The 26,563-nt window shown below is 37.5% G+C and overlaps 1 protein-coding gene, 2 long non-coding RNA genes and 1 other non-coding gene across 8 annotated transcripts; 2 read left to right on the top strand and 2 right to left on the bottom strand.

The window, feature by feature from the left end:
• The first annotated feature begins 2,211 nt into the window (after positions 1-2,211).
• Positions 2,212-3,613, top strand: LOC148870042 (uncharacterized). Its single transcript, XR_016108017.1, has 2 exons — positions 2,212-2,622; positions 3,051-3,613. It is a non-coding gene; the product is annotated as an uncharacterized LOC148870042 (long non-coding RNA).
• A 3,861-nt stretch (positions 3,614-7,474) lies between these two features.
• LOC148870041 (uncharacterized) lies at positions 7,475-17,051 on the top strand. Of its 4 annotated transcripts, none has more exons than XR_016107175.1 (4): positions 7,478-8,055; positions 14,699-14,802; positions 16,180-16,227; positions 16,633-17,051. XR_016107175.1 is itself a non-coding variant. In XM_088969517.1 (3 exons), the coding sequence occupies exons 1-2, from the start codon at positions 7,647-7,649 to the stop codon at positions 14,770-14,772; spliced, it is 483 nt and encodes a 160-aa protein (XP_088825643.1). In that variant the 5' UTR covers positions 7,475-7,646; the 3' UTR covers positions 14,773-14,806; positions 16,633-17,051. The 4 variants fall into 4 exon arrangements, 2 of the variants coding, with proteins under 2 accessions (XP_088825643.1, XP_088825644.1); XR_016107174.1 differs by having other exon boundaries at positions 14,699-14,806; XM_088969517.1 differs by lacking the exon at positions 16,180-16,227 and having other exon boundaries at positions 7,475-8,055; positions 14,699-14,806.
• Positions 17,052-17,255: 204 nt separating this feature from the next.
• Positions 17,256-19,869, bottom strand: LOC148870039 (uncharacterized). 2 transcript variants are annotated; one of them, XR_016107176.1, is made up of 3 exons: positions 19,646-19,869; positions 19,394-19,488; positions 17,256-18,890 (listed from the first exon to the last, which is right to left on the bottom strand). It is a non-coding gene; the product is annotated as an uncharacterized LOC148870039 (long non-coding RNA). The 2 variants fall into 2 exon arrangements; XR_016107177.1 differs by having other exon boundaries at positions 17,256-17,763; positions 19,646-19,778.
• Positions 18,796-18,877, bottom strand: LOC148870040 (small nucleolar RNA SNORD25). Its single transcript, XR_016108527.1, has one exon. It is a non-coding gene; the product is annotated as a small nucleolar RNA SNORD25 (small nucleolar RNA).
• Positions 19,870-26,563: the final 6,694 nt, after the last annotated feature.

The raw sequence follows: 26,563 nt of genomic DNA, 5'->3' as shown, positions 1-26,563 counted from the left end.
TAGAATTTTGCAAGCAATAAGTTTTAACTTTTAAGCGTTAAATAAGATAAGAATCAATCATCTAACAATTATAAACATTTTACATTTTATGTTTCAAAATGCATTCTTACAAAATTATTCATATGAAAACCATCTATATAATGGACATTAGATTTATGGTCATCCAAATGTTGTGAAGAAAAGAAACAATGTAGTTGATTTGATCTATGCAAAAAAAAAAAAATCAATAAAAAATAAATCCATTAGGAAAAAGAATAAGAAAAACAACAAACTTGGGAATGAAGGATCTATGCAAAAAACTTCATATCTAAGAACATGAATTGACATGTTTGGGTCATCCTATAAAATTCCCACAATCATTGTGGTCAAGTATGCGTATCATGAAGGGTCTTTACAATAAAACTGCCTCCATCATGAATAAAGAATGAATATATCCTCCAAATACAACCCTAATAGACCTATACTTCTCATTCTTCTTTCTTCTAATCTCAATAGCCTCTACCACATAGTAATTGTCTCAATGCATGTCTAAATTCCTTCACGCTGGAAAAGTTCGGTTGGGAAAAATCAAACTCAAGACCATCATATGGATTGCCCCTTCTCAAACAAAATTCATCCTCACCTAGACTCTCATAGTCACTCATATTGGTTCATAATCAGAGAGATCACTGGATTCCCCTCTAACCCCATTCCCCTTGTTATTATCACTTATTGTACCACCCACTTCCAAATCCTCAACAACATCCAATTGTTGCACCACCATCACCATCACCTTCCACACCCTCAACACCATCCTCTTTTGCACCACCATCACTACCCCCTTCCACACCCTTAGCATCCCCTTCTGCATCACCACCTCCCCCAACACATCTTCCTCATCACAATACAATTCTTCTTCATCCTCATGATCCCACCCCTCCCCCTCATCTTCCAACCCCTCATAATCTTTATCATTCTAACATTCCAACAACCCTAATTTCTCTTCTAATTCCCATCTTGGTATCTAATAGTTAATGGTCACAATACTCTTAGGAGGTATCCCACCCAATCTATACAAATTCAAAATATCTAGGTAGCAAAACATCAACTCAAACCTTAAAGAATTCAACTATCAACACAAGTTCTCAATCAACTCAAAGCAAGTCACATAAATATTGGTAGTCACATTTTATGTAAATAGTAAGCGTGCATGTGCTTTGCACATGGCAATTCTAAATGATGATAATGATAGTAGTAATGTATCCAAAAATTTTTATAAATGTATTTTTAATTTTTGTTTTTTATTATTAATCGAATGTAGATTGTAAGATCCGAATCTGATTACACAAACACCTCATCTAAATATGTGACAATCAGATCGAGTTGTGAAGTTTCAAGTATCATTGATAGGCCTACTTGCTTGGTTAGATTCATCTTTTTGTAATGTTTTATCTTTTTGGTGTATCTTTTTTGTTTATTTTTGAAAAAAATGTAAGATTTAAATAGAGAGAATTGAATGAGGTGAAAACTAGTAGTTCAATTTACAAAACCTGATAATTAAATAGGGACTAAATTCAAATTTGAGTATTTTAATCAAAAGAAAGTTCCATAATATTATTCATATTTTTAATAGTAATATAAATAGATGTGTTCAATTTTTTTTTTTTTGTATTTATGTGTATAAAGATAATTTTAATATGTCACACTAACTTTTTGTTTAATATAACAATTATATGATATTATACATGTGCCTGAATGTTTTTATTTTTGCAAAATTTATGTATTTTTTATATGTTATTATTTATTTATGACATTAAATGTTAACACATTTGACCAAAAAGTTGAATTATTGACCTTTGCTAACAATAAAATAATTCCATTTTTGGTTAGTTCTAAATTATTTATTTCATTTTCATTATCAATAAAAATAATTCTTGTTTATTACACTTATTTTTTTCAATGGAAAAATTTCTTAAACTACCCTTATAGTTTAGCTAATTAACTAACTATGCCGATACTGTTTAACCATTGTCTTGCACCACCCCTGTTGTTTCTGACAATTGTCTAAAACCTCTTTTACGTTAACACTCCATCGTAAACTGCTCACATGTGACATCACATCACCGTTATATTTTCCAAAAATCCCTAACTTACCATGGTAAAAAGTGGCCTCTTCGGTATGGGCATTGTTTTGATCTTTTTTCTCACATTCTCCCTCATCTCTCCCAATCCCTGGTATCATTTCTCTCCTCCTCATCACCTTCCTGTGAACCATCGATTTCAAAGCTCACAAACTAAAAATCCAAATAGATGGAACAAAGGCTGGCTATTGCCGGCCAAAATGATGCAAAAACGACTGGCAAGAGCGCTAGGAAAGAAAAGATGGTAGCAAAGGCAGTGCTTTCATTAAAATCCGAATTGGGTCTCTGTTTTTCATTGAAATAAATGGTTGCCTTTATACTGGAGAAGCTCCAGACCATGATAGCTCTTCTATGACTCGATTAAGTTGCAGCTCTGGTGAAATTCCAATATGGGTTTCTGGCTTTACTTGAAAATATAGTTTCATTTTAATGGAGATGTCTCAGAAGATTAAAGCTCAGAGAAAGTAGGACGAAGTATGCATCTCTAAAGAAAACCCAAATTGTAAGAAATTGGCTTCCTTTCTTAGCTATTAAAGTACCACATGTGATTTCTCTTATCTAATTTCTTTAAAAAAATGTAAAAGCTAGATTTTTTTCTTTTCTTTTCCTTTTTCTTGTTCTTGCATATTTCTAAACTCTCCTTTCAGCTCAACAAAGTGGGCACCCATAACCGAAACCAGAATAGCTTTCAGTTTTTCTTTTTTATAATTTCTAGCTTCTTTTTTCCTGAGTGATCAAGAGAGTGATCCTTTTTTCTAGATTTCTAGATTTCTAGATTTAATGGATTAAATCGACACCACTCAAGCAGAGAAAGAAAAATGGCGTTACTACAAGATGTATTGAAACCAATACTATTTAGATTTCACTTCAACCTTTATTCCTTTTTCTTCCATTGCTTTTCTTATCACAAATTTAATTTGAAATTTACAGGTCGATAAGCTAAAAAAGAAGCTCAAACATGAAGAGAATGTTCGAAGAGCCTTGGAGAGGGCTTTCACAAGACCCTTAGGAGCTTTCCTTATCACTTTGTCTCCCTCCTTCCTCCTTTAGGAGCTCTACTTCTTTCTCCACGTCGTCCCCGACTGCCCCGAGAGCCTTTGCTATTTGAGACAGAAAGCTAGAATCCCATGTTTCCATCTTCTTCATCAATATGTTAGTACTCACAGGCTAATGCCAATTTGACGACATCCACCGCAAGGATTCTACCTTCTAATCCTAGCAATTCTTCGACTTCTATTCTTGGAAATTCTGTGGATCACATGCTCGGCCTCTAGTCTTGCCGCAAGGATTCTACGTTTGGGGAATTTTCTGCTTTGTCCGTTTTATTAGATCTTCAGAAACCCGCTGCTGTTCTTGTTGCAAGCATAGGAGGTGGAGATGGAGATGGAAACAGAGACCGAAACGGAGACAGAGATGGAAAATAGAGACGGAGATGAAAAACGAAAACGGAGGCAGAGACAGAGATGGAAAATAGAGACGGAGATGAAAAACGAAAACGGAGGCAGAGACAGAGATGGAGAAACGATATGCTTTTTATCTTGTTGAAAATTTTCATTAGTTGGGATTTATTTTGAAATTTTGACATTTTGTTCTTTAGGTTACTACTTAACAACGATGTCAATTGTCAGAAACAATAGGGTACTTTAAGGCAAAATGTAAATAGTAAGGGTAGAGTTAGTTATTAGCAAAACCATAAGGGTAGTTCAAAAAATTTGCCATTTTTTTAATTTGTTTAATAAAAATATCATAAATATGTGTAATTTTCTCTACATTTTTGTAAATTTTTATATTTATTTTTATTTAAAAAATTTTATTATTTAACTATGATTTCATAGATTAATCAATTGGATTCAGATGGTTGAATTAATTAGCCACCACTTGGATAAAGAGTGGTTGTTTTTGAGTCAGTTTTAAAATATATGAATTTATATTGTTAAAAATATTGACATAGATCTAATTAGTAACATTTATTAGTGAAAAATAACTTGAATATAGGGTTTAATAAGAGAAAATGAGAGTTAATAGGGAATTAAATGAGGTGGAAAGTAATAATTCAATTTACACTTTCAATCATTACAATTAGAGATTGACTAAATACACAAATATGTGCATTTTAGTAGCCATTAATTCAAAAAAAATTTATTCTACATCCACACTTTTGTATATAATATAACATTATATGCAACAATTCAATCAGTTGAAAAAAATGCAAATTCAACTATCATATGAATTCACATGGTCTAAGTGATGTTTAACTTAGGATTGAATTATAGGGTTTAGCCATTCATGTATAAATCAAGTCAAGGTATGCAACAATTCAATCAACTGAATAAAAGGCTAATTCAAGTTTCGTATGAATTCACATGGTCTAGGTGTTGTTTAAGTTGGAATAAGTGAAAGAGACTAGACATGCCATACACATCATCAAAAGGAAATAACCGAAGGAATAGCTAAAGATATCACTTGGCTATCATATATGGCCAATCAGATATGTCATGGTTCCCTTCACCACCCATCTAAACTATATAAGATTAGTAGCTAAACTTTATAAGATTTGCTGAATATGGAGGGAAACAACACCATAGTTGATAGAAATTAAATGGATCATCTTAATATGTGCATTAGTAGTTAAACTATATAAGATTTGTTGAATATTTGTTTTCCTTTTATGTGATTTAGCTAAACTGTATCAACATTGTTATTCACTTTAGGGAGTAAGCTAACAATATCGGCCATGCCCTAGTATAGTAACCTCATGTGTGGAATCTGTTGGAAGGATTGAAAACCTGATTAAATATGGATGGACCTATTATAGTTGATGGGTGGCCGAATTAATAAAAAAAAAAAAATCAGCCCAACTCAAGAATTGATTTCTCATTATTTTGCAATATGAATTTTTGAATTGATCTTGCACTAAATTGGACCAGATTTTACACCTTTGAATAGAACATACTTAATATAGATTCCATAGTACACAACTCTCAAAGTAGTTATTCATGCCTGATAGTAGACCCAAATCAGCCTCCAACTGAAGATGGAACAACTATATGTGTGAAGTTGATTCAATAATTTTATTTTTGCAAAACTGAGCTGCAACCTCTCTAGATTCGATGCAACTATGTGAACTTGAAACTTTCTGATGTTTTTCTCCAAAAATACAATTGAGGGTTGATGAGAATCAACTCTCACTATGGCTGTTTCGAACTAGGGTTTTCGGGTGCAAAGGGAGAAAATAAAGAATTCAAGAAAGTGGAGAGAATGGGATGGTTTCACCCCTTCCTTTTAACCCCCTTACTAGAGCACTATCTTAATTCTATTAGGAGTTAATCCAAATCAAATTTGGATAAACTTGACTAAAATTAGATTTGGATTAGCACATTATTTTCTTAAGAGAATGGGTTCTCTATACCTATTTCCAAATCCAAATCTTAAACTAACTTTACTTCTAATGGGCCTAAGGCCCATTTTCTTTAATTGTCCACATACATAGGCATTGCATGGCCACTTAGGCCTAAATATTGCATGGTGTGTGGGTCCTACACAAGTCCACATGGGTTCAAACCATCATTGGAAGGGGACAGGCTGAATTTACTGCCTAAGGGTAGTGAACCCTGAGCCAATCAAGTTAGGCTCAGTTTGGGCTCAATTGAACGTAAGTGATCATTGGACTCAACTACTTACAGAGAATGACATCTTCCCAAACTACAAAATGCAATATCACACTATCTTTTCAAATGGATCCTGGAATTGAAATCTTTTATAAATCCAATTTCAAATATTGTTGAAATCTACTTTTTAGTTTTCCATTAGAGAGAGTGTAAAACCTTGAGATTCACTTTGTTTGACAAATGGATCAATCCTATCACTATGATCACCCACTCAGGTAATTTCCTTAATTGTTCTAACATGCCCTGATATTTGACCATTGATGGATCCCACTAGTTGGCATATGAAAAGCAACCCAGTCCAAGACCTAGTGTAGTATCATAATCAAGTGCAGGGTTAAGTGCAACTTTCTAGCTTTGCCAATCTATCTCTAAAGTCCAAGGCATAATTAGAAATTTGTCCAAGTTTAGTGCTTCTTCTGAACACCCACTAGTTGTGCTTGGGGTATAACCCCAATATATAAGACAAGCTGCTCCACCAATTTGACAACACATCAGTGTCAATTTTGTTACAATAAACTCCCTAAGTTTATCAATGGCTAAGAACATTCTAAATTAACACAAGTCATATACCTGTCTAGTTTAAAGAATAATTCGCATAAACACACCAATCTAAACATAAAACAATAATGCACTTATATTATTCACATATAAAAATTTGTGTACATCAATTTGATTGGAATTAAAGGCATACACCGTCTAATTTCATGATTTGATGAAGTATTGTATATGTTTGGTTCCATTGGAGCTTCTTAGGGGTATTTACCATTGGAGTTTCTTAGGGGCATTTATCAGATAAACATTTATCCAATAAAAGCCACTTTAAATGTTTTCTATTTTTGTTGTTTGGTTAGGCTTAAAATGGGCATTTCAATTAGAGGTTGTCCATAAGACCAACCTCTAAGTGCTTTGGTTGAGCACCCATGTTCAATATAAGCTATTTGGAATTTATAAGTTCATGTTATAGTCACGATTTTGACATTTAGAATGTCCATGATGACATTTTGAAATTTTACTTTGGAGAAGCTACCAAAACTAGGTTCACTGGAAAGTTGATCTCATAGTAGGGTGAGCATGGGTTGGTTAGGTTTAGTTCTAAGGTAGAACCTGGAACCTATCCTAGGGGTTGATTTTAGGTTTTTGGAACTAAAACTTATCTTATCAAGGTTGGTTTTGGTCTTAGTGGTTCAGGGTCTACCATAAAACTTGTTCTTTCTTTACTAAAAGATATTATCTTTGAGAATCTATAAATTATAATAATATATTAAATATAGTTCAAAATCTATAATTATAATTTAAATTTTGTAAATATTCCCTTTTGCATTATTTATTTTAAATTGAATGTTATGATCAAACCCAATGGCCAATGGTCAAGTGAGTGCTTGATAAAAAATATTTTGGAAATTACTTTAAGATCCGGATTGGTTTAGGTAAGATAAAGCCCCTCGCCCGAGAACTAGCCCAGGTCGAACCGACCATATACAATTACACAAAGCCATCCCGAATCAATATTTGGACCGTGGGATTGTAAGCAATGGAACAATGGTAGTTAGATTCTAATCTAACAGTACAAAAGGGTTGTCTTTTCTGAATATGCGATGTGTCCACTTGAGAGCAAATCTGCCCCCACAAGATTGCCCCACAACGTCCCACAGCACATTCAAAACATGTCCTGATGATATCATAAACATCGAGAGATGCTCACAATACACGGCAGGATATATTGTGAGACGTTGTGGTCGTCCGCTTAAAGCGAAATCCGTACAATCTCCTGCGAAATCCACTACCTCTATAAATAGATAACTCGTCTCTATTTTTGTGTCTGATTTTCTCTCTGAAGATTTTGTTGTTCACTATTTTCATGGCTCGTATCCTGTCTCGAACCCTCATCAGAGTATCCTTGCCATCGTTTCTCTCCAGTCAATCCCCTCCCTTCGCTCCCTCTTCGCGATTGGTAAACCACAGGAGCCGATCGAATCGGTCGGAGAAGGTTCAGGCGCAGGTGATCGAGGTGGATCTGGATTCCGAAAACGAAGTCGAGGTCTTGGGAATGCGTAGGCTTGAGGACGCAATTCATGGAATAATCGTCAGGAGATCGGCGCCAGATTGGTTGCCTTTCATCCCTGGATCCTCTTATTGGGTCCCACCGCGGAAACGACCCTATGGAATAGTTGAATTGGTCGGAAGATTGGCGAATCCTTTGACGGAGGAGGAGACTCTCTCCCTTACGACGGTTAGAGGGTGGCCTTCGTTTTCGTATTTTGTAGAAGGTATGCATGGCAGGATTACAACTGATTGTTTACCCTAATTTAGTTTTTTGATAGTTCAGAAGATAATTTTGATTCTAAATTATCTATTTTGAGGGAAAAATTAGTTCTTCTAAGCTATTTAGTTAATCTCTTTGTCTAGATTTTTATTTTCCTATACGGCTGTACATATATTTGAGGTTTTAAGTAGGTTTTCTTTATTTCAATTCCTCGGACTGAGAACATCTAGATATTTACTTGTTGGGTTTTGGAGATTTAGCTTCACTTCTGATATCTTTTGTGAAAACTAGTTGTATTAGAGAACGAGATATACAGATATATTATTAGGGTCATTCCCTAACAAAACATGGCCCAAGAGGCGGGGGAGGGAGCACAAGGCGTACTGCGAACAATTAACACGGACAAACAGATGCAACTGGAAAATAGTCCAGACTAAAGGAAATTGCTTTGCTCCTCTCGAATAAGTGTTGTTCTAGTTAGTCTTCAATCCTTTGTGGGTGAACCGGAGATGATGACGAATCTTTTGAACATAATAATAGAAAACACAGCTTCAAGGAGTTTGGATTGGTGAGCAAATAGTTTGTAACACAACAACCATAAAATATGGTTCGATGTGAATGCTTATGCTAGTCCCTGTTCTCCTTAGCTGAAGTTTATTAGCTTCACTTGGTTAATTGGTTCATCTATAGGTGGCGAATTGGACTTGCAAACTCTTGCTACTTCCGAGGTTCTCTTTTATTTTACTTACCTATATGTTGTCTAGTTGGAGACTGTAATGAATTTGATGCAAAAGTTGAAGCAAGTTGTGCCCAAGCAAAACCAGCTGGATGTGAGAGAGTGGAGGTGGAAGATACCTGGATATTTCTCTACTAGATCATTCTACAAGCTCTCAGAAACTCCATCCAATTTTATTGCCTCATGGGTTTTTAATTCTGCAGCTCCATCTAAGATTGTTTTCTTGGTTTGGCTGCCCTCTTTAAACAAGTGCCTTGCCACTGACAATCTGATGAGAAGAGGAGTGACAATAAGAACTGCCTATGTGTTCTGTGCAATATAGATGAGAAATCGGTGAATCATGTTTTTCCATATTATAGTTTTGCTATGAAGCTTGCAATGTGGGTAATTTTATTTTGAAGTGGAAGGATGCTGGCCAGAGTCAGTGGTCAATTTTCTTCACAGACAGCAGCAGTATGGTCTATGCAGAACGGGGTCTATTGCTTGGCATATGGTGCCTTTGACAGTCTTTTGGGCCATTTGGGTTGAAAGGAATGCCTGTATCTTTGAGAACACGTGGAAAACTAAAGAGGTAGTGTTAAGGAAGGTTAAAGGAATGCTGTAATCTTGGTTGGGACTCCACAACAAGTTTTGGGGCATTCCCTTTTTGTTAAAGAAAACCTTTGGGGGGGGGGACAAAAGCTTTGTAGTGTCCTGTTTATTTTGTAAATTCCCAGTGTATAGTCCTTTAGTGTACACTGCCTTTTTTTTTTCTTGTATTATTTTCTTGGTCTTTTAATGCCTATACCCGCTCAAAAAAAGAGAGAAAGAAAAAAAAATGAATACAAGAAAAGAAAAGGGAAAATATGTTCTGTCTGGTAAGATTCTGGTCGCAAACTCTCCGTTATCCCACGTTTCTACAACCACCACCACCTTACTATTCTAGCAAGAAAAAGGGTTTGAAAATGGGGATGATGTTATCAGTCTTAATTAATGATTTCCCACATGCTAAACTTTTCAGAAGGCTAGGAATTGCAGAGTGGACCTAATCCACAATTTCCACACAAGGAGCCCTTCAACCTCTTCATGACTTCCGTGTAGTAGGTCTCTCTCTCTCGATCAGCAGTTCCATGTAGTAGGTTGGATTGTATTTGGTGATGCTTTTCCTTGGAATCCCATGATTTCTATTTTTTGATGGGGGAATCCCAGGATTTCTTCTTTAAGTGCTCCACCTTGTTCTCAATAATATTACTATAGGTTACTGTTTTTGATACACTACTATACATTACTTCCTGGCTTCCTGCTCACCAGAAAACCTCATGTGCATTTTGTCATGTCATCATCCTTATTTTGGTGATGCTTCATTCTTCAAAAGGAGGGCTCTATTGGCCTTTGTTCACCATTAGTATTCAATCTTTGAAGACAAACATGGCAAAAGTGTGACCCTCAATATTATCTAGAGGAGTTGCAATCCAGAATGGCACTTGAGCAAAGCGTGTTGTCTTCAAAGATATGGTTTTGCTAATGGAATGTAGTACTGGATAAATTTTCAGCCATGGGCTTGTGGTACCATATTGAAGATCCTCTTGTTTATTTTTGAGATATCTGATATTAAAGTTCATTGAAATGGATGATATTCTACTATTGAACTTATATGGTTTCTTATAATTTGGAAATAAGGAGCTAAAGAAACATGAATGCACACTTTCGATGTATGGGGAACTTTCCTTAACCTTTGTAGTTTGTACAAATCTCTTGTGAGTTTGCAATTGAACATTGAACTCATACTCACTGGTGAGTATCAAGATGAGAAATGTCAAACCACATATTCTTACAACATGAGTTCATATATATATATATATATATATATATATATATATATATTGAAAAAGGTAACGCAATATTTATTGAATCAAAAGCTACACAAACAAGCTGAGATCAGTCCCAGAAAGGCCGACCGAACAATTCAGCAATTACATATTCCACCAAGAACTGGAATGAAAAACAACAGACAAATTACAATTTCTGAACTCCTCAGAGACTGACACCCAAGAGATTAATTTGCCCACAGCTTTCTGGATTAACTCTTCAAGACTTGAAGCCTTATTACAGAAAAGCCTACGGTTCCTCTCAGACCAGATGGACCATAAAACAGAACTAGGAATAGTCTTCCACACTATCTTTCTTTTCTTGTTAAGCCCATTAATATTCCAGCAACACAAAAGTTCCTTTACCGAACTTGGCATAGCCCATTTTAAGTTCATAGAGCTGAAGAAGTGATTCCACAGCTGAGAAGAAAACGGGCAGTGAATGCACAGATGATCAGTAGTTTCAGAATTGTTCCCACACAGACTGCACGAAAGGTCCCAAAGCTGAATGCCCCTTCTCACAAGATTAGCTCTAGACAGACATTTATTCAGAACCATAGTCCATACTAGAAAGTTGGATTTAGATGGGCTAGTGGGATTCCAGACCTGATGACAAGGGAAATCAGTGGCATCCATTCTACAAAGTTTGGAAACCAAAGACTTGACAGAGAAAACACCATCTGGATTTCCACTTCCAGAAAACACCATCTGGAAATCAGTGGCACCCATTCTCATAAAATGCCTATAATGCACTTGAGATGGGGGGTCTTCAAGGTAAAATGGTGCTTGCCAAGGATTATTTTGAAGGATTTTACTAGTTGTATCAGAAGGACTTAAAAAATGGATAGCAATCTATAACAGGTTCCGCAAACAGGGAAATGAGAAACTATGCCAAAGGAACAAAGGGCCCGAAAAAAAAAAAGGCAAAAGAAAAGGAGCCCTTAGGTAGGGGTCCATACCCCCTTCTATTTGGCTAAGAGGGGTCTAAACAACATTCTCAAGTAACAACAGGATTGTTAAGCCCTTCAAATTGCAGTTGCACAAATAGAAGAGGCAGGCTTATGTGGAGATGTACCAGGGCAGCAGTAGTTTGGACAGTTTGGGAGGAAAGAAATTCAGGAATATTTGGGGATAAAGAAAGGAATAAGGAAGCCTTAATCGAAATCATTACCCTATGGTAGCTCATTGGGGTTAAAACTTTGGATCTGTTTTCAGACTTTCAGGTCAATGGTTTCTTCAGATCTTAGGGGGCTATAGTTGCTTCCTTAGAAGACAGATAGCTACAGTGGACTGGTCGCCTCCATCAAGTGGCTGGCTGAAGTTGAATTTCGATGGGAGTTGTGTGGACAATCCTAGCCCCTCATAATTGGAAATGTAATCAGAGATGAGGAAGGAAATATACATGCTTTCTTCTCAGGTCCAATTGAGCAAGGTGATGTGGCATCTGCAGAATTATTGGCTGCTGTTTTTATTGGGTATCGAAAGATTAGTTATTGAAGGCGACTCCAAAATAGTAGTAGAATGGCTCAAGAAGGGAGGAGTATCTTGGCATCTAAGGAATGTCCTTGGGCGTTTCAGGTGGCTCTCTACGGGCATGTTTATTCAGGTTAATTGGATTAGAAGATCTGCCAATAGTCTGGCAGATGGTCAAGCTAAGCAAGACAGAGTATGTTTTAGGCTCAGCTGTAATATGTTCAGGGGTGTTTAGACATTTGGTGTTTTCTGTATTTTTCACAATGTTTTGTTTCTCTGCTTTCTTTTAAAATTAGTAAAATCTTTTTATGAGTTAGTGGTAAAAAAAAAACAATAACCTCAGGCCATTCAGAACCCCTCAAGCCTCGTCAAAAACCTAAGTCCCAATCAAAGTCATTAGCAAAAGAAGATGAAATGAACTTTGAGTTAGGTTCCTTTTTTAGCCATTTAAAATCCCTCAAGCCTCTATTGGTCAGTTCGGGACTGGTACTGTCCTGAACCATACCAGCCCATTGACAGCACTAATTGCAAGTACTATTGTAATGGTAATGGGTGGGATTAGGCTAGGTGGTAAGGACTAGCCTAAGGAAAGGACAAAACCTCTTGTGTAATGACATTCTTTTATCATAATTAATAAAGCTACACATTTAACTATCAAGAAAAAAATAGTCAGGAAGATATGTTTGGCATTTTTTCCTATATCCGGTGTTGACTGGCTTGAGATAGGGTGAATCATCAACTATAGAGATTTTTAGGCTGTGTTTGGTTGCAATGCAATTTTATTTGCACTAGCATAAATGCATGGAAGTGTGCAAATGAAAAAAAATGCAAATTCTCATTTAATTTTGATTTGAGTTTTACTGTATTCTGCTTCATGTCTCAATTTACTTCATTTGTACTGCAATCAAATAAAATGAGCTAAAATTTGAAACAAAATAGATCAGAATTTATACTCAAATCATTTGCACTGCCATAGTTTTGCATCAGTACAAATTTATTGCATTGCAGCCGAACACAGCCTTAGGCACAGTTTGGGAAGGGTAAAAATACAAAAATGTGCAGCAAAACCTTCTCTATGCTATTTCTGAACTTTGTATTTGCAGTCTTCCTAAACTGAGCCTTAGTGGTTGAAAGTGATTTTGGTGTGGGCAATGGGATGGCTCAAAGATAAATAGCACAGGTTCTCGGAAGCATTTTGATCATCTCATATTGTTTCAATTTGATATTTTTAGCCTATAGATTCCATGTGGTTTAATTGTACAAGCTAAAGATAATCTAGCCCTTCGAGTCCCAACATCTGTTTGATTAGCTGGGTCATTTGGAGTCTGGATCTACATACAATGCTAGGCACATCACAGTTTTGTCACCTCTCTTAAGACACGTTAAGCTTTAAAGAACACTGTGCACATGTGCATTATCTATTGTGTTCAGGAACTGGTGGGACAAAATGGTCATGTGCTTGCATTATTCCATTTTTTTATCAATACTTAGCATTGTTCCATTACTGGCAGCAGACAGAGCTGGACTCACTCATTTGTGAGAATCTTACAACATGTTCTATGCATATAAGCTGCCCGCTGTATCTTGTGACTCCTGCTGAAATGGGGACTGAGTTATTGCTGTTTGAGCCATGGAAAACCATTATTTAGCTATAATTTGCTAGTTAGGCTGTGCAAGACTATTTTATTAGCTTTGAGGGTCAAATGATACTGATGTTTTTCAACAAAATGTTTTAAAAGGAAGGTGTGGGAGTTCTATGCCTGGAGATGCCTCAAAATGCCTTGAGGTGCATGCCAGGGTCATTAATGCCATGATGCGTAAGCATATACCTCATGTTAAAACAAAGAATAAAAAAAGGAAAATGGAAGGGAAAGAAAGAAAGAAAGAAAGAGAAGGAAGGGGAAGGGAATAAAAGCGAAAGAAAGTTAGGGCTGAGGGCTCTACCCCTAGATACCAATCGCTGATCCCCCAACACATTTTTTTTAATAAAACCCATTTTGGGTTTTTTGTGTTGGGGATTTTCGATTAGTTTTATGCGTCTTCATTCTTCTCAGGCCCCTTTTGATTCATGGGAATAGGGGTCTGGACCATTCCAATTCCAACTGTTTGGTTGAACGGAATTGGAATCCCATTCCCATTCCTGTTGGAATGGCATAGCCCCATTTGATGGAATGGTCATTCCGTGCCCCTTTCTTGGGAATGAAATCCCATTTCTGTTGATTTCAATTCCCATTTCCATTCCTGTCTGAACTAAACAGTCTATGGGAATAGACCATTCCAATTCCGATTTCAACTGCAAACCAAATGGACCCTAAATCTAATACATTATTCATGAAAATGAAAAAAAAAAGAGATCCCCTTCATTCTCCTCTTAAGCCTCCTTGTTTATGGGAGGCTTATATTCATGCCTCCAGGAAGTAGAGTGTCATACATCATGCCTCCGTGTTTGAAAACATTGTTTCAACATTTCATGGTATTTTTTTTTTGCATGAAGAATTAAATTTTGGTACCCAATAATCAAGCTGTTCACTACTTACAGATAGGCCGATGATCATCCAAATCACAATCTTACATGTTGCATTTGACTGCAGGTGCAGCCCCACAGCATGTGGAGATCGATGCAAATTCTATGAAAAGTTCCCAGTCTGAGGATGAAGAAAGGTGATTTGCATGTCTGAAGGAATAAGCATCTAGGGTGGGTAAGATTTTTCTGCCAAGGCCCTACTTATGTGTTGATTAACCATGGATAAATATAACTATGATTTTGACATGGGCTTATTTTACTATGAATCTATAAAAAGAGAAAAAAAAAACACATGCTTGTTTAAGTTGGGTTATTAGCATGATCTGTCTCACTCTATTGGGTTTATTGGCAAACCTCACACATTATTTCTTTCATTGAATTTGACATCATCTTTCTAACTTTTATATTTTCCCGTCATGGGTAGAGCCGTAGGACATGTTCGCTTCCTTGTACTTCGGAATCTGGGATAGTCATATCTCCAATGTGTGAATACATATTTCTTATCATTTCAGCCTTAATTTTTCTATAATACTACTGTTTTAGCTGGGATCAACATTGAGTAATAATGGGTTTTTTCATTTATATTTATTCTATAATTCATATTGATGTCATGCAAATCTGAGGTGCTCCGGTGGGTATTTAGGACTTCATAGAATCATAGTACCCTAGTCAACTGGACCACCATTTTTCATTGGACGATGGTTTGGGCATAACATTCTTGATAATGTGGTGATCACACTTAGGCTGCATTTGGTATTCCTTGTTTTAAAGGACTCGTCTCTTTTTTGTAGTTAAAATGCCCCTGTGAACGAGATCAGCTTTGGCACGAGTCCCAATCGCATCTTGCAACCTTGCATCGGGAATATCTTCCCATGAAATAAAGCACACAAGTATAGAGATATTACCAATGCAAGGCTGCAAAGGCTATTCGAATGGGTGTTGCCCTGATAGAAGCTTTAGGTTATAAAGGCTGTTTGAACGGGTGTTGCCCTGACAGAAGCCGTACTCCCTGTGTACATTGATTTTTTAATTGTAAAAAGGAGATAAGTCAAATGCAGCATTATTTAAGGACATATCTTCTTTTTTGCAGTTAAAATGCCCCTATGAATACTGAGTTTTTAATAGCAAAAAGGAGATAAGTCCTTAAATAAAGAATGATAAATGCAGAATTAGGGCATGTTTGTTTACTCTGAAGTCCGACATCCGAATTTGCAATAATTATATTAAGAGGTATATTGGTATTGATGAACTTTCTTTTCTCTGAATGTTAATCTGAATTTTGAATTCTGAAAATTATCAAATATCCATTTTAACTCCATATATTAGAGTTTTTGTTGGTCTTTTTGGGGGTATCATTGGAAAACAAAAGGTTGTATGATTGCACTTTAAGAGATAAGAGATAAAAGGAAATAAATAACCAATTTTCTTTTAAAGTTAAAAGATTCTTCTTAAGAGGTAAGAGTTGAGAGGAAATAAACAAGTGTTTAGTGGCCTCAAATGCTTCCATTAAAATGGCAAAAACACTAATGCCCTTTCTGTAAAATATAGGGCACTTGATGCATTTTGACAAGAAATGTGCCCCCTTCATCAGAAATGGTATGAACTCCTTTCACCAAACTTTTCAGCGTATGTGTTTTGGTTCCGTTCGTGAAATACCCTCACTTGAGAAGAAAAAAGTTCTGCTGGTAGGAGGTGAAGTTTATGCCACAATTTGGAAAACTAAACCATCCTCTCACCATCTAAAACAATCCCCATTCCTCTGAAAATAAAATAAAATAAGAAATTAGCACATACACAACCAGAAAGACAAAAAGGGGTAAAATAGCAATGACACTCATTTATGACAACTGACAAGTTGCATTTGACCTTTTTCTCATTGTTTTTTTAGTTTCTATTTGTTTGAGAGAGAGAGAGAGTGAGAGAGAGGCATGAGAATGGAAATGGACTTTTTGGTGATTTGTATTAAGTTCGTATTGATAGTTTGCTGGTTTGGTTTTGCAGACTCTTTCATATGTAGATACTGGAAAAACGAAAAATCAAAAAGGGAACTTATAAAATGGATCAAAGGTCATTGTAGTAGCAAATACAACATAGATGGGGTCATTGTACAGATGCACCTCTGGTGGTGGTGGCTAAAATGTAAATCAGCAATAATGCTCAGCCTTGATCCACCCAGAAACTTGCCCATCCATCATTTACTCAGGCTGGTCAAGGAGGCAAAGTTTGTTAGTTCCGTTGTAGTGTACATTTAAACGATGCAATTGTATGGTTAGATTTATCAGTATATTTATTGTTTTGGGCAAATTTTTTAAATTATGTTTAGCTAATTGACTAATTCTATTCTTATTGTGTATCTTTTCTGTTTTGACAATTGAAATTGCTGGTAAATACTAAAGGAAAGAAACTAAATATTAAATTTACCCTTCATTATTCTTTGAATTTTTTAAATAAAACCCAATCGATGAAGAAATCATTCGACGCGCCATCTCGCTCTGCAACACTGACTTGTTGTTTTCTTGTCTGAAATGTTATTTTACGAAAAAAAATAAAGCTCGGCGAATGAGAGAACACAAGGAGACACTAAGAAAAACCAAAGGATTAGTCTATATTCATCCCCATCCCCATTTGGTTCAAATTAAGCACGTTTCTATTGTAATGAAATAGTGTTGAAAGACAAATAAGTGTAGTAAATTGGTTGATATTTAAATTCTAAAATAAGAGCCTTAATCCTTTGAGGTCAACGGTGGACCATCGGAGATGGCTCTAGCCATTTATGTACAGCTGCAACAAGTCTTGGGCGAAGCCAATACTTATGGTGCAAATATTGTGACCCTACTGTCAAATTCCCATTCTCGCTAAGAGGTCAATAGCCAAATATTTGTGATTTTCCCGGGTCCTAGCTGTCTTGTTCTGGGGAGAATGAAACGGTACTGCAGCTTCCATTGTCAGGAATCTTCTCTGTAAGGTCCATTGGTTATACATTCGTTGTAACCCTGACTCAGAAGAAAACTCCGAAAGGTGCTATGGATGCCGCTCTACCCATTGCTCAAGAAAACAACTTTGTGGAAACCAACGCATATGTGGTGGTCGTCAATCGTGACGGCTTGTCCAGATTACTTGATTGTCAATCCACTACAGTACACCCCTCCACGAAGAGCAGAGCAGACATTAGGGACATCCGACGACGGCGACAACAGAGAAGAGCAGAGAGAGAAAGAAAGCCTTTGAAAATGTGTGGCAAAGAATGAAAACAAAGTCATATAGTGAGCTTCAGGTTTTTAATCCTGTCAAGGTCCCTCATTCACAAAAGAGTTTGGTGTCATTTGCAAATTGCAAATGTGTGAGTGGCACATGCTCCCTCCCAACTCTCAAACATCTTATTAAGCTCCTAGAATCTGCTCTATAAATTAGTCTCCCCAGAATTTCAGCTACCAATGTAAATAAAAAGGGGGAAATGACTTTGTCTAATCCCTCTCAAGGCTGGAAAGAAATCTAAGACTGTCCCATTTAACAGTACGTAATGGCAGTTCATGGCTAAAAAAAGGAACCTAACTCAAAGTTCATTTCATCTTCTTTTGCTAATGACTTTGATTGGGACTTAGGTTTTTGACGAGGCTTGAGGGGTTCTGAATGGCATGAGGTTATTGTTTTTTTTTACCACTAACTCATAAAAAGATTTTATTAATTTTAAAAGAAAGCAGAGAAACAAAACATTGTGAAAAATACAGAAGACACCAAATGTCTAAAACACCCCTGAACATATTACAGCTGAGCCTAAAACATACTGTCTTGCTTAGCTTGACCATCTGCCAGACTATTGGCAGATCTTCTAATCCAATTAACCTGAATAAACATGCCCGTAGAGAGCCACCTGAAACGCCCAAGGACATTCCTTAGATGCCAAACGAGAGGAACGTTATTCTGGCTTCACATAAACAGTCGCACTAGAATTTAAGCTATCAAGGTGACCATTTTGGGTAGATCAAGAAAGTGAAGCTGTGGTTCACATTAAAACGGCTACGTGTGTGGCAAAGAATGAAAACAAAGAAGTGACTCAGACCCTTAAACAAATGTAAGGTTGCGGTCATCACCGCAGCCGGTAAAGGTCTATAGAGTCATCCATTTGGTATTGAATAAGCAAACAAAAATGTAAATGGTAATTATGGCAACTCAGTCCCTTAGATGTTCTTAGAGTTGCGATCATATTCGCAAATCATTACAGGTCTGTATACTCGTCATCGTTGCTCAAAAAGTAAAACCTAAAAAACAAATGCCCAAATCAAATTAAAAGAATTGAATTTTCAATTTTAACAATAAATATAAAAAGCCAAAATAAAGGATTATTTAGATGTCCCATTAATCCCCAGAGAAAAAAATGCATACAAAGAGGAAAAGTATGGTTCAAGAACATCATATCCGTATCGCTTCAAGGGAACGAGTCCAATTGGAATCAAATAATCACAATGACCAGATAATGAAGCAAAACCTAAAACAAATCGATTCGTATACATAATCTTCTCAACTTTCCTAAGCTGCAGTACAATTGATGTGACGCAGCAGAAGAAAATAGCACAAACGGAAAAATTGAACCAAATATCGCTTCAAGGGAACGAGTCAATCGAGAACAAATGAATCCCGGCGACCAGATAAAGAAGCTTAAGGAAAGTTATAGGCTACAAGAACAAACGAAAAGATCTAAAAAGAGTCGGATAAAAAAGCAAACGAAGAGAAACGAAGCGTAAAATCTACAAAGGGGAACTACCTGTTTGCTAGACCATTGATGATTAACTCATTAGCAACGTAAGAAAGCACCCTGTGCATGAAATTTCCACCTGCCATGATCCTTAAATTGCTCTCCTGTGAAGAATGACAAATATAGAGACTATTCAGATCCAAAACAAAGGTAGAACGAAAGGGAATCGATGACATGTTCGTATAAGAAAAGTTAGAGAGCACGGAAATTCACGGATCCTAAATCAAAGAAACCCTAATTAAGAGAAGACTAGTCAGGTACCAGGAGAGTGCAAAACGCGATTTCAGTTCAGGGAAGAAAAAAAAAAACCCTAGAACCCTAGACATGCGGCGGGTGGTATCCGCTTTTATAGGGAAATGCTAACGACATCGAACGGTTGGTATGCACATTCCCAATACGAACCGATACAATCCAAGACCCATTTGCACCATTTATTTCCGAAACCAAAATCGATCATCACCTCCATCAAGAAAAACCAATCCACCAAATCATAAGCATTTTCCAAATCCAATTTAAAAATCATCAATTTTTCTTGGATCTCTTGAACTCCTCCAAGCTCTCATTTGCTATCAGAATTTTATCTGTAATCTATATCCCCTTCACAAAAGCTCGTTGATTATCTGCTATAATTGCTGGGAGCACTTTCCTTATTCTGATGGACAACACCTTAGTGATGATCTTATAGAGGTTGTTAACTAGGCTGATCGGCCTGAAATCCTTCGGGTGACTTGCATTCCTCTTCTTAGGAACCAATGCAATGAAAGTGGAATTCAGCCCTAGGTTGATCACCCCTCTAGAATGGAATTCATCAAATACAGACCACAGATCTTCTTTTAATATCTCCCAATAATCTTGATAAAAAGCCATCGTAAAACCATTTGGGCCTAGTGCCTTTGATCTATCCATAGAGAACACTGCCTCCCTTATCTCTTCCACTTCAAATTTCCTTTCCAACCATTCCCTATCCTCTATCTACAAAGTTGGCCATTCCATACCCTCAATCCACACCCTACTATCTAGGGGTTTTCTAAAGATAGACCTAAAGTGATTTGCAAAAGCCTTTGCTATTTCTCTTTGGGTGGAAATTGTAACCCCTTCAATCTCTAGACTTGATATAAAATTCCATTCCACCCCATGAGGCCATGAGTCCAACTGTCCAAGTGTCCAACAGTCGACAGTCCCTTGAGTCCTTGAGTCCATTCTTTTATTTTTTTTGAAATGTTTTATTTTGATTGTATCATTGTATGCTGATTGCTGAATTGAAAATTTGATATATGTTTAAAATGTTTGAAATGCTTTATTTTGAAAATTTGAAATGGCTGATTTTTTATTAGTTTTGTTTTTCATTTTTTTAGGCGATGACACCGGTAACCAGATTCGGGTTCTAGTTGAACCAAGGGGTTTCAGTGATTCATCACTCTTCAGCAGAGGCAAAGAAATGATGAGATTAGGCTGTCCGTGTTTACCTCTCTTGCGACGGTGAGTGTTATTGCTACTACCCTTTTGCAATGACCATAAAGAACTGAATGAAACTCTCATTGCTTCCTTTGTTGAGCTTTGTCATACCACTCTTCCATCTCTTTTATTAGTGCAATAAAGAAACCAACAAACTCAAAAGCGAGAAAGAGAGAAGAAGAGGGGTTTCGAATTCATACGTTGAATCTGAAGAGCAGCGTGACGATTGACGGAGGAGAAACCGGTCAAGATTCTGATAAATCTAGACTGAAGACAAGGAACAATAAGGGTATTTTAGGAATTGAAAAAAGTATCAATTACATGATGTCATATGTGAACAGTGTGACGAAAAGTTAATGGCATAGGAGGTAGATAATTGGCAAAAGCAACAAAGGTACTTTAAGACAATACGAAAATACTATGAGTAGAGTTGGTCAATTAACTAAACTACAGGGGTAGTTTAAGAAATTTATCTTATTACTTTTTGTTTTGCTTGTATTGCTAAGATGCAATTGTATGTATTCATTGGGAAATTGCTTTCACTCTTGTGATATTCATATTGTAAGACTAGTTCGAGAGGATTATTGCTCTTTACCAGTGGATGGTTAGCATGGACTATATGCACAACACAATATTCTAGTATGGGAGGATTATTCCTCTTTACTAGTGGATGGTTAGATTGGACTTAATACACAAAATTTTATACAATACAAAGTGTGAAGAAGTTTTGTTACAAACATGTTCCCCATTTTTTTTGGGGTAGTAAATAAAGAAGAAAATTTATTAATAGAAGAAACAAGTACATCTGATAGTGATGAGATATCACTAGATACAAAGGAGAGTAGAGAAAAAGGCAAAGATACACTAAGAAGAAAGAGGGAAAAAAATATAAGCCAAACAAAGGAAGCCAATTAGGCCAATTGCAAAGTGTTCCAAAATCCAGAATTAAGGTCTTCCTTTGTGAAAATGAGAATCTAATCTATAATTCTTTTGCCTTATAAAAGTGTGATATATTCCCTTGAGTGACCCTTCTCATAAAATATTCTTTTATTTCTTTTTTTATAATTCTCAACAAACTACAAAAGAATGCAACTCGGGTCAAATTGGGATACCACCCACCAGCCCTGAAGAGCATAAAGAAGAAACCCAAATGAACTTGGAGAAGAGGCACTCAAGCAAATGAAAGACATTTTTCTCAGCATTCTCACAAGGAAATTTGCTAGCTAAGTGAAAGCCTCTGCCTTGAAGATGGTTTAATCAATATGCTATCCAATACCACTATCCAAGCAAAAGCTTCCACCATTAGGGGGATGGGGTTTCCCTAGATGCCTTTTGAACCTAAATTTTTTCCATTTGACCTTGACAAAGACTTGTAGAAAGATTTGACTAAGAATAGGTCATTTCTAGATTCTTTGCACCATCTTGAATCTTTACTTTGTACCTGAGGTTCAATTGATTGTAGCATTGCCAAAAAATCCACGCTATTAAATCAAGGTTTGAAATTTTGATATGTATCAAGCTGTATCAATTGATATGTATCGTATTGGGGGCTTCCTAATACACTCCTCTAGGGGGTGTTTTGGGGTTTAACACACTTCAGGGGGTAGACAAGCCTTAAACCGACCCCTTTGGACAAGGTTTAAAAAAAAACTTTAAAAAAAGGGGAAATGAGCTTCAATACAAGCTGATACACCCTTACTAGCATATCGGCTATATCGATATTTTGAACCTTGTATTGAACTTTACAATCAAAGAGAGGTCTCCTAAATTTTGGACGCTATGGAGCTATTCTCAAGGTTCAAAATATCGATACAATTGATACGCTAGTAGGGACATATTGGCCTTTATCGAAGCTCATTTCTCTTTTTTATTTTAGTTTTTTTTCTAAACTTGTTTTAGAGAGGTCAATTTAAGGCCTATCTACCCCCTAAACCAATTAAACCTCGAAGCATCCCTTGTAGGGGCGTATTGGAAAGTCCACGATACGATACATATCTAATGCTGCTCAATCTGAGGTAGTGCATGAATTGAGGAGAGCAACCAGATAATGCTTATTGACTAGGCGGTGCTGAGCTTACAAGGACGGTGCCGCGCTATGCAACCTACGATTAAGAAAAGAAGTCAGAGACCAGAGGAGTTGTCCCCGGGTAGATACTCCAATGCTCAAGTTAGTGAGAGGGCGGTGAATGGTCAGGCCGAGCAATGAGGGTGTTGGTCCGGGCAAAGGAACGGTGTGGGTGTTGGAAGTTGGAATTGAATCCCCTACCTTGAGCATGAAGTACCTTTTTATAGTCGAGGGTTCGTCTCTTGGTCGGATTAGGGTTCCAGGATAATCGAGATAGAGCTCTCCACCGAGGTTACCGGGGTAGAGTCCTACTCCTCAGCGAAATTGTCTTCCCACCTTTATCCATAGTCGGGTTTATCCATGTGGCATGTAGTTGATGTGGTTGGAGGGATAAGGCGGGGGACCACGACAGTAACATAGCTCAGCCGAGCTATTCTGACGTGGCTGAGCTGAGCTGACGTGGCTGAGCTATGCCGACGTGGTTGGGCAATGACTGGGCGGCCACATGTCTTTCTGGCCAGCCCAACCATGACCCCAACACCACTCCCCCAGTTCTAAAGTCGAGGGACGAGGTTCTCTTGGTTCGTTGCTCAGTTGAGGAACTTCCGAGCATGCGTATTGTCCGTGCAATGTTGGTCATTACCGAAGAACTTTTGAGTTGTTGTCTTGTTTGTGCAGTGTTGGTCATTGCCGAGGAACTTCTGAGTTGTTGTCTTGTCCACGCAGTGATGGTTGCTGCCGAGGTTACCGGGGTAGAGTCCTACTCCTCAGAGGAGTTGTCTTTCCACCTTTATCCATAGTCAGGCTTATCTGCGTGGTGTGTAGCTGACGTGGTTGGAGGGATAAGGTGGGGGACCACGATAGTAACATAGCTCAGTTGGGTTATGCTGACGTGGTTGGGCGATGAATGGGCAGCCATGTGTCTCTCTGTGCAAGCCCATCCATGACCCCAATAGTATCAAAATTTCAAACCTTGGCTATTCTTTAGACCTAGTCAATCATCTTCACAAAATTTAATTATTGAACCATCACCAAATCTAAGGCTCAATTTGGAGGGAGTAGAAATACAAATATGCACAATGCAAAACCTTACATTTTGTATTATTTTGTAGGAATTTGCAGTATACATATTTGTATTTATACGTCTTCCAAACTGAGCCTAAAAGACGCAAGATTAAGAAAAAATGATTGGAAATACATAATTCCTTTCCACGCACTTACTCAATAAGATGTCTTCACTTCTCTAGATTCCTATCTGAATCCAAAAACCCATATTTGAAAGACACCACCCTTCTTCTCCGAAGTACCTCCCTCTTCAATCCAAATCTCTATAACAATTTTTGTCAAAAGAAAACCTTTATTGAATACTTTATCCCATTTAACTTCCCACGGGAAGTCCTTTTGTAGTTTTTGAATTGAGTTTATCATTAGTAGATGGTGCCTTTAAAAGTGAAAGGTAGTAAACCGACAGATTGGATAATACCCTTCCGACAAGAGGTAGATACCTTCCTTTTCAACCTGCCAATTCTTTATTAATCATTAAGAACTGGTTGCCAAGTAGAGGAGATCGAAGCTTTTTCCCCACTATGGAGGCCCAAATAAGTAAAGGAGAACTCTCCCACCAAATAACACAAAGATGATGCACAATCCTCCTGTGGCTATCCGACCAAGAGGAGGCACAAATGGAATATGGAGTTAGAGTCGCCATCTAAAATTTTGGGAATTTAAGAATTTAGGAAAATTCAGGATTTTTCAAATTTTTTTTTTTCTTGGTGACTCAATACCTAAAAGGGATGAGATTCTTAGGGTCCGGGGGCTATGGTACGGTGCAAGAAGGTGTTAAGCACCCCACACTCGCTCGATTAAACTAGCCTTCACTTTACCAATTACAATGAAATTTTCAAAATTTTAGACTTGAATATAATTCAAATAACACACACATTGGTGCAGCACAATCTGGGCACTCCTAGCTGGTTGAGAGTTGGCTCCTAGCTGTGAAGGACGACACTTAAGAGGAAGAAGAAGGTGAAGGGTTCCCGAGGAGCTCTCCTGGAGGGAACACTCCGACGGCTAAGTTAGAATTCTGGGGAAAACTCAAAGAAGATACAGAGAGTTAAGAGTGCTGAAAGTGCTAGCTTCAATACCTCTGCTTCGTGAGGGTTGGGGTCCTTTTATACTGGAGATCGGTCACATCTGGCATAACCGCCATTGCGCTAGCCGTTATTGCCAGGGCAGGTGTGGCAGGTGCATATTGCTACTACAGGCTGCTACTGCAAGGTACGGACTCGACAAGCGTGCCATGCTTTTCAGAGATGGCAAGCAGAACGCCGCCTGGCAAGGGATCCAAACCCTACCACCGGATCCGATAGGTACGGATGTCAAGCAGATCTCCTTGTAGCCTGCCGAGCTATTGTATGCCAAACCACCTGGGGCAGGTTTGCCTTGCACCGAGGTGCCGAGGTACATTGAGTTGCCTGCACTGAAGGTGGGCCTTAAGCAAGTTCGAATAGGAGTCTCGACGGTGCTGCCCCAAGGTGTTTCTCCCTCGGGACATTTAGCCAAAAGCCGGGGTGCTCCCTTCTTAGGAAGGGAGAGCTCAGAGCCCCTTAGGAGGAGCTCGGGTCTCAAGGGGAGTTTGGGTCCCCTCGGGTCTTAGGAGGAGTTTGGGTCCCCTTGCATGGGGGAGCTCGGGGAACTCCGCCTTTAGGCTTCGGCGAGCTTATTACGCAGGGTTGTGGCTAGGCTGTCATGTTGAATTGTTGCTTATGCCAGGTCATGTCCGCATGTCCCCATGCTACGTGATCGGGCCAAATCTCCCTACATCACACATCAAATATAAAATATTATCATATGAGAACGAACACAGAGTTGCAATTCTAATTATTCAAACAAAATTAAATACTAGAAGCAAGCAAAGATAAAATGTTCCAATGGCAAACTTCCATAACTACATGATCGGATAATGTATGAACAAATCAATTATATACTTAAAAAAATGGTGCAAGATGGCAAGGAATAACCTATTATCCTAAGGACCAAATTCAAAGAGAAATGTATGTTGAATGATGTAAGAATCGCACTGCATATTTAGAATAGGCAAGAATGGAAAATTTTTGACAAATGCAGAAATACCCAAAATTTAAATGTGGTTCAATAAGAAACTCCCTAAGTATGTAATCAATGTGATTCATGAGCTGATTTAATCCAAAGTGAAGGCAAATTGATTCCGAAATAAAATAAAATAAATAAAAGTTCATATCCACAAAGCAAACACAATGAATTATGTTTTCTACCCTCTAAAAAGACCTACCACGGTAATTGAATAACCGAACCATGAAATAAAAAAAAAAAAGACAAGGACACTGATTTAATGAGATTGACTAAAAGTTATATAAGAGAAAACATTGGGGCAAGGTTCTAAATATCGATATGCCGGTAGAGGTGTATCAGACAGTATCGGTATTTTTTTTAATTCAATTCCGGAGGGGGGGTATTTAAGGTTCCTCTACCCCCTGAACCGGTCAAAACCCCGATACACCCTCTCTATGCATGGACCCCATGTAAAGGCTGATACGTAGCCATTAATATAATGACAAGGATTAACATGTTCCTATCCTATTTTGAATAACATTATTGTTCATGTGATGAGGGTGCATGGA

The sequence above is a fragment of the Nelumbo lutea genome, chromosome 2 (assembly GCF_056320005.1).
Source record: "Nelumbo lutea isolate HS-2025 chromosome 2, American lotus-T2T, whole genome shotgun sequence".
Taxonomy (NCBI): Eukaryota; Viridiplantae; Streptophyta; class Magnoliopsida; order Proteales; family Nelumbonaceae; genus Nelumbo; species Nelumbo lutea.
This window is presented reverse-complemented; position numbering and strand designations above follow the sequence as displayed.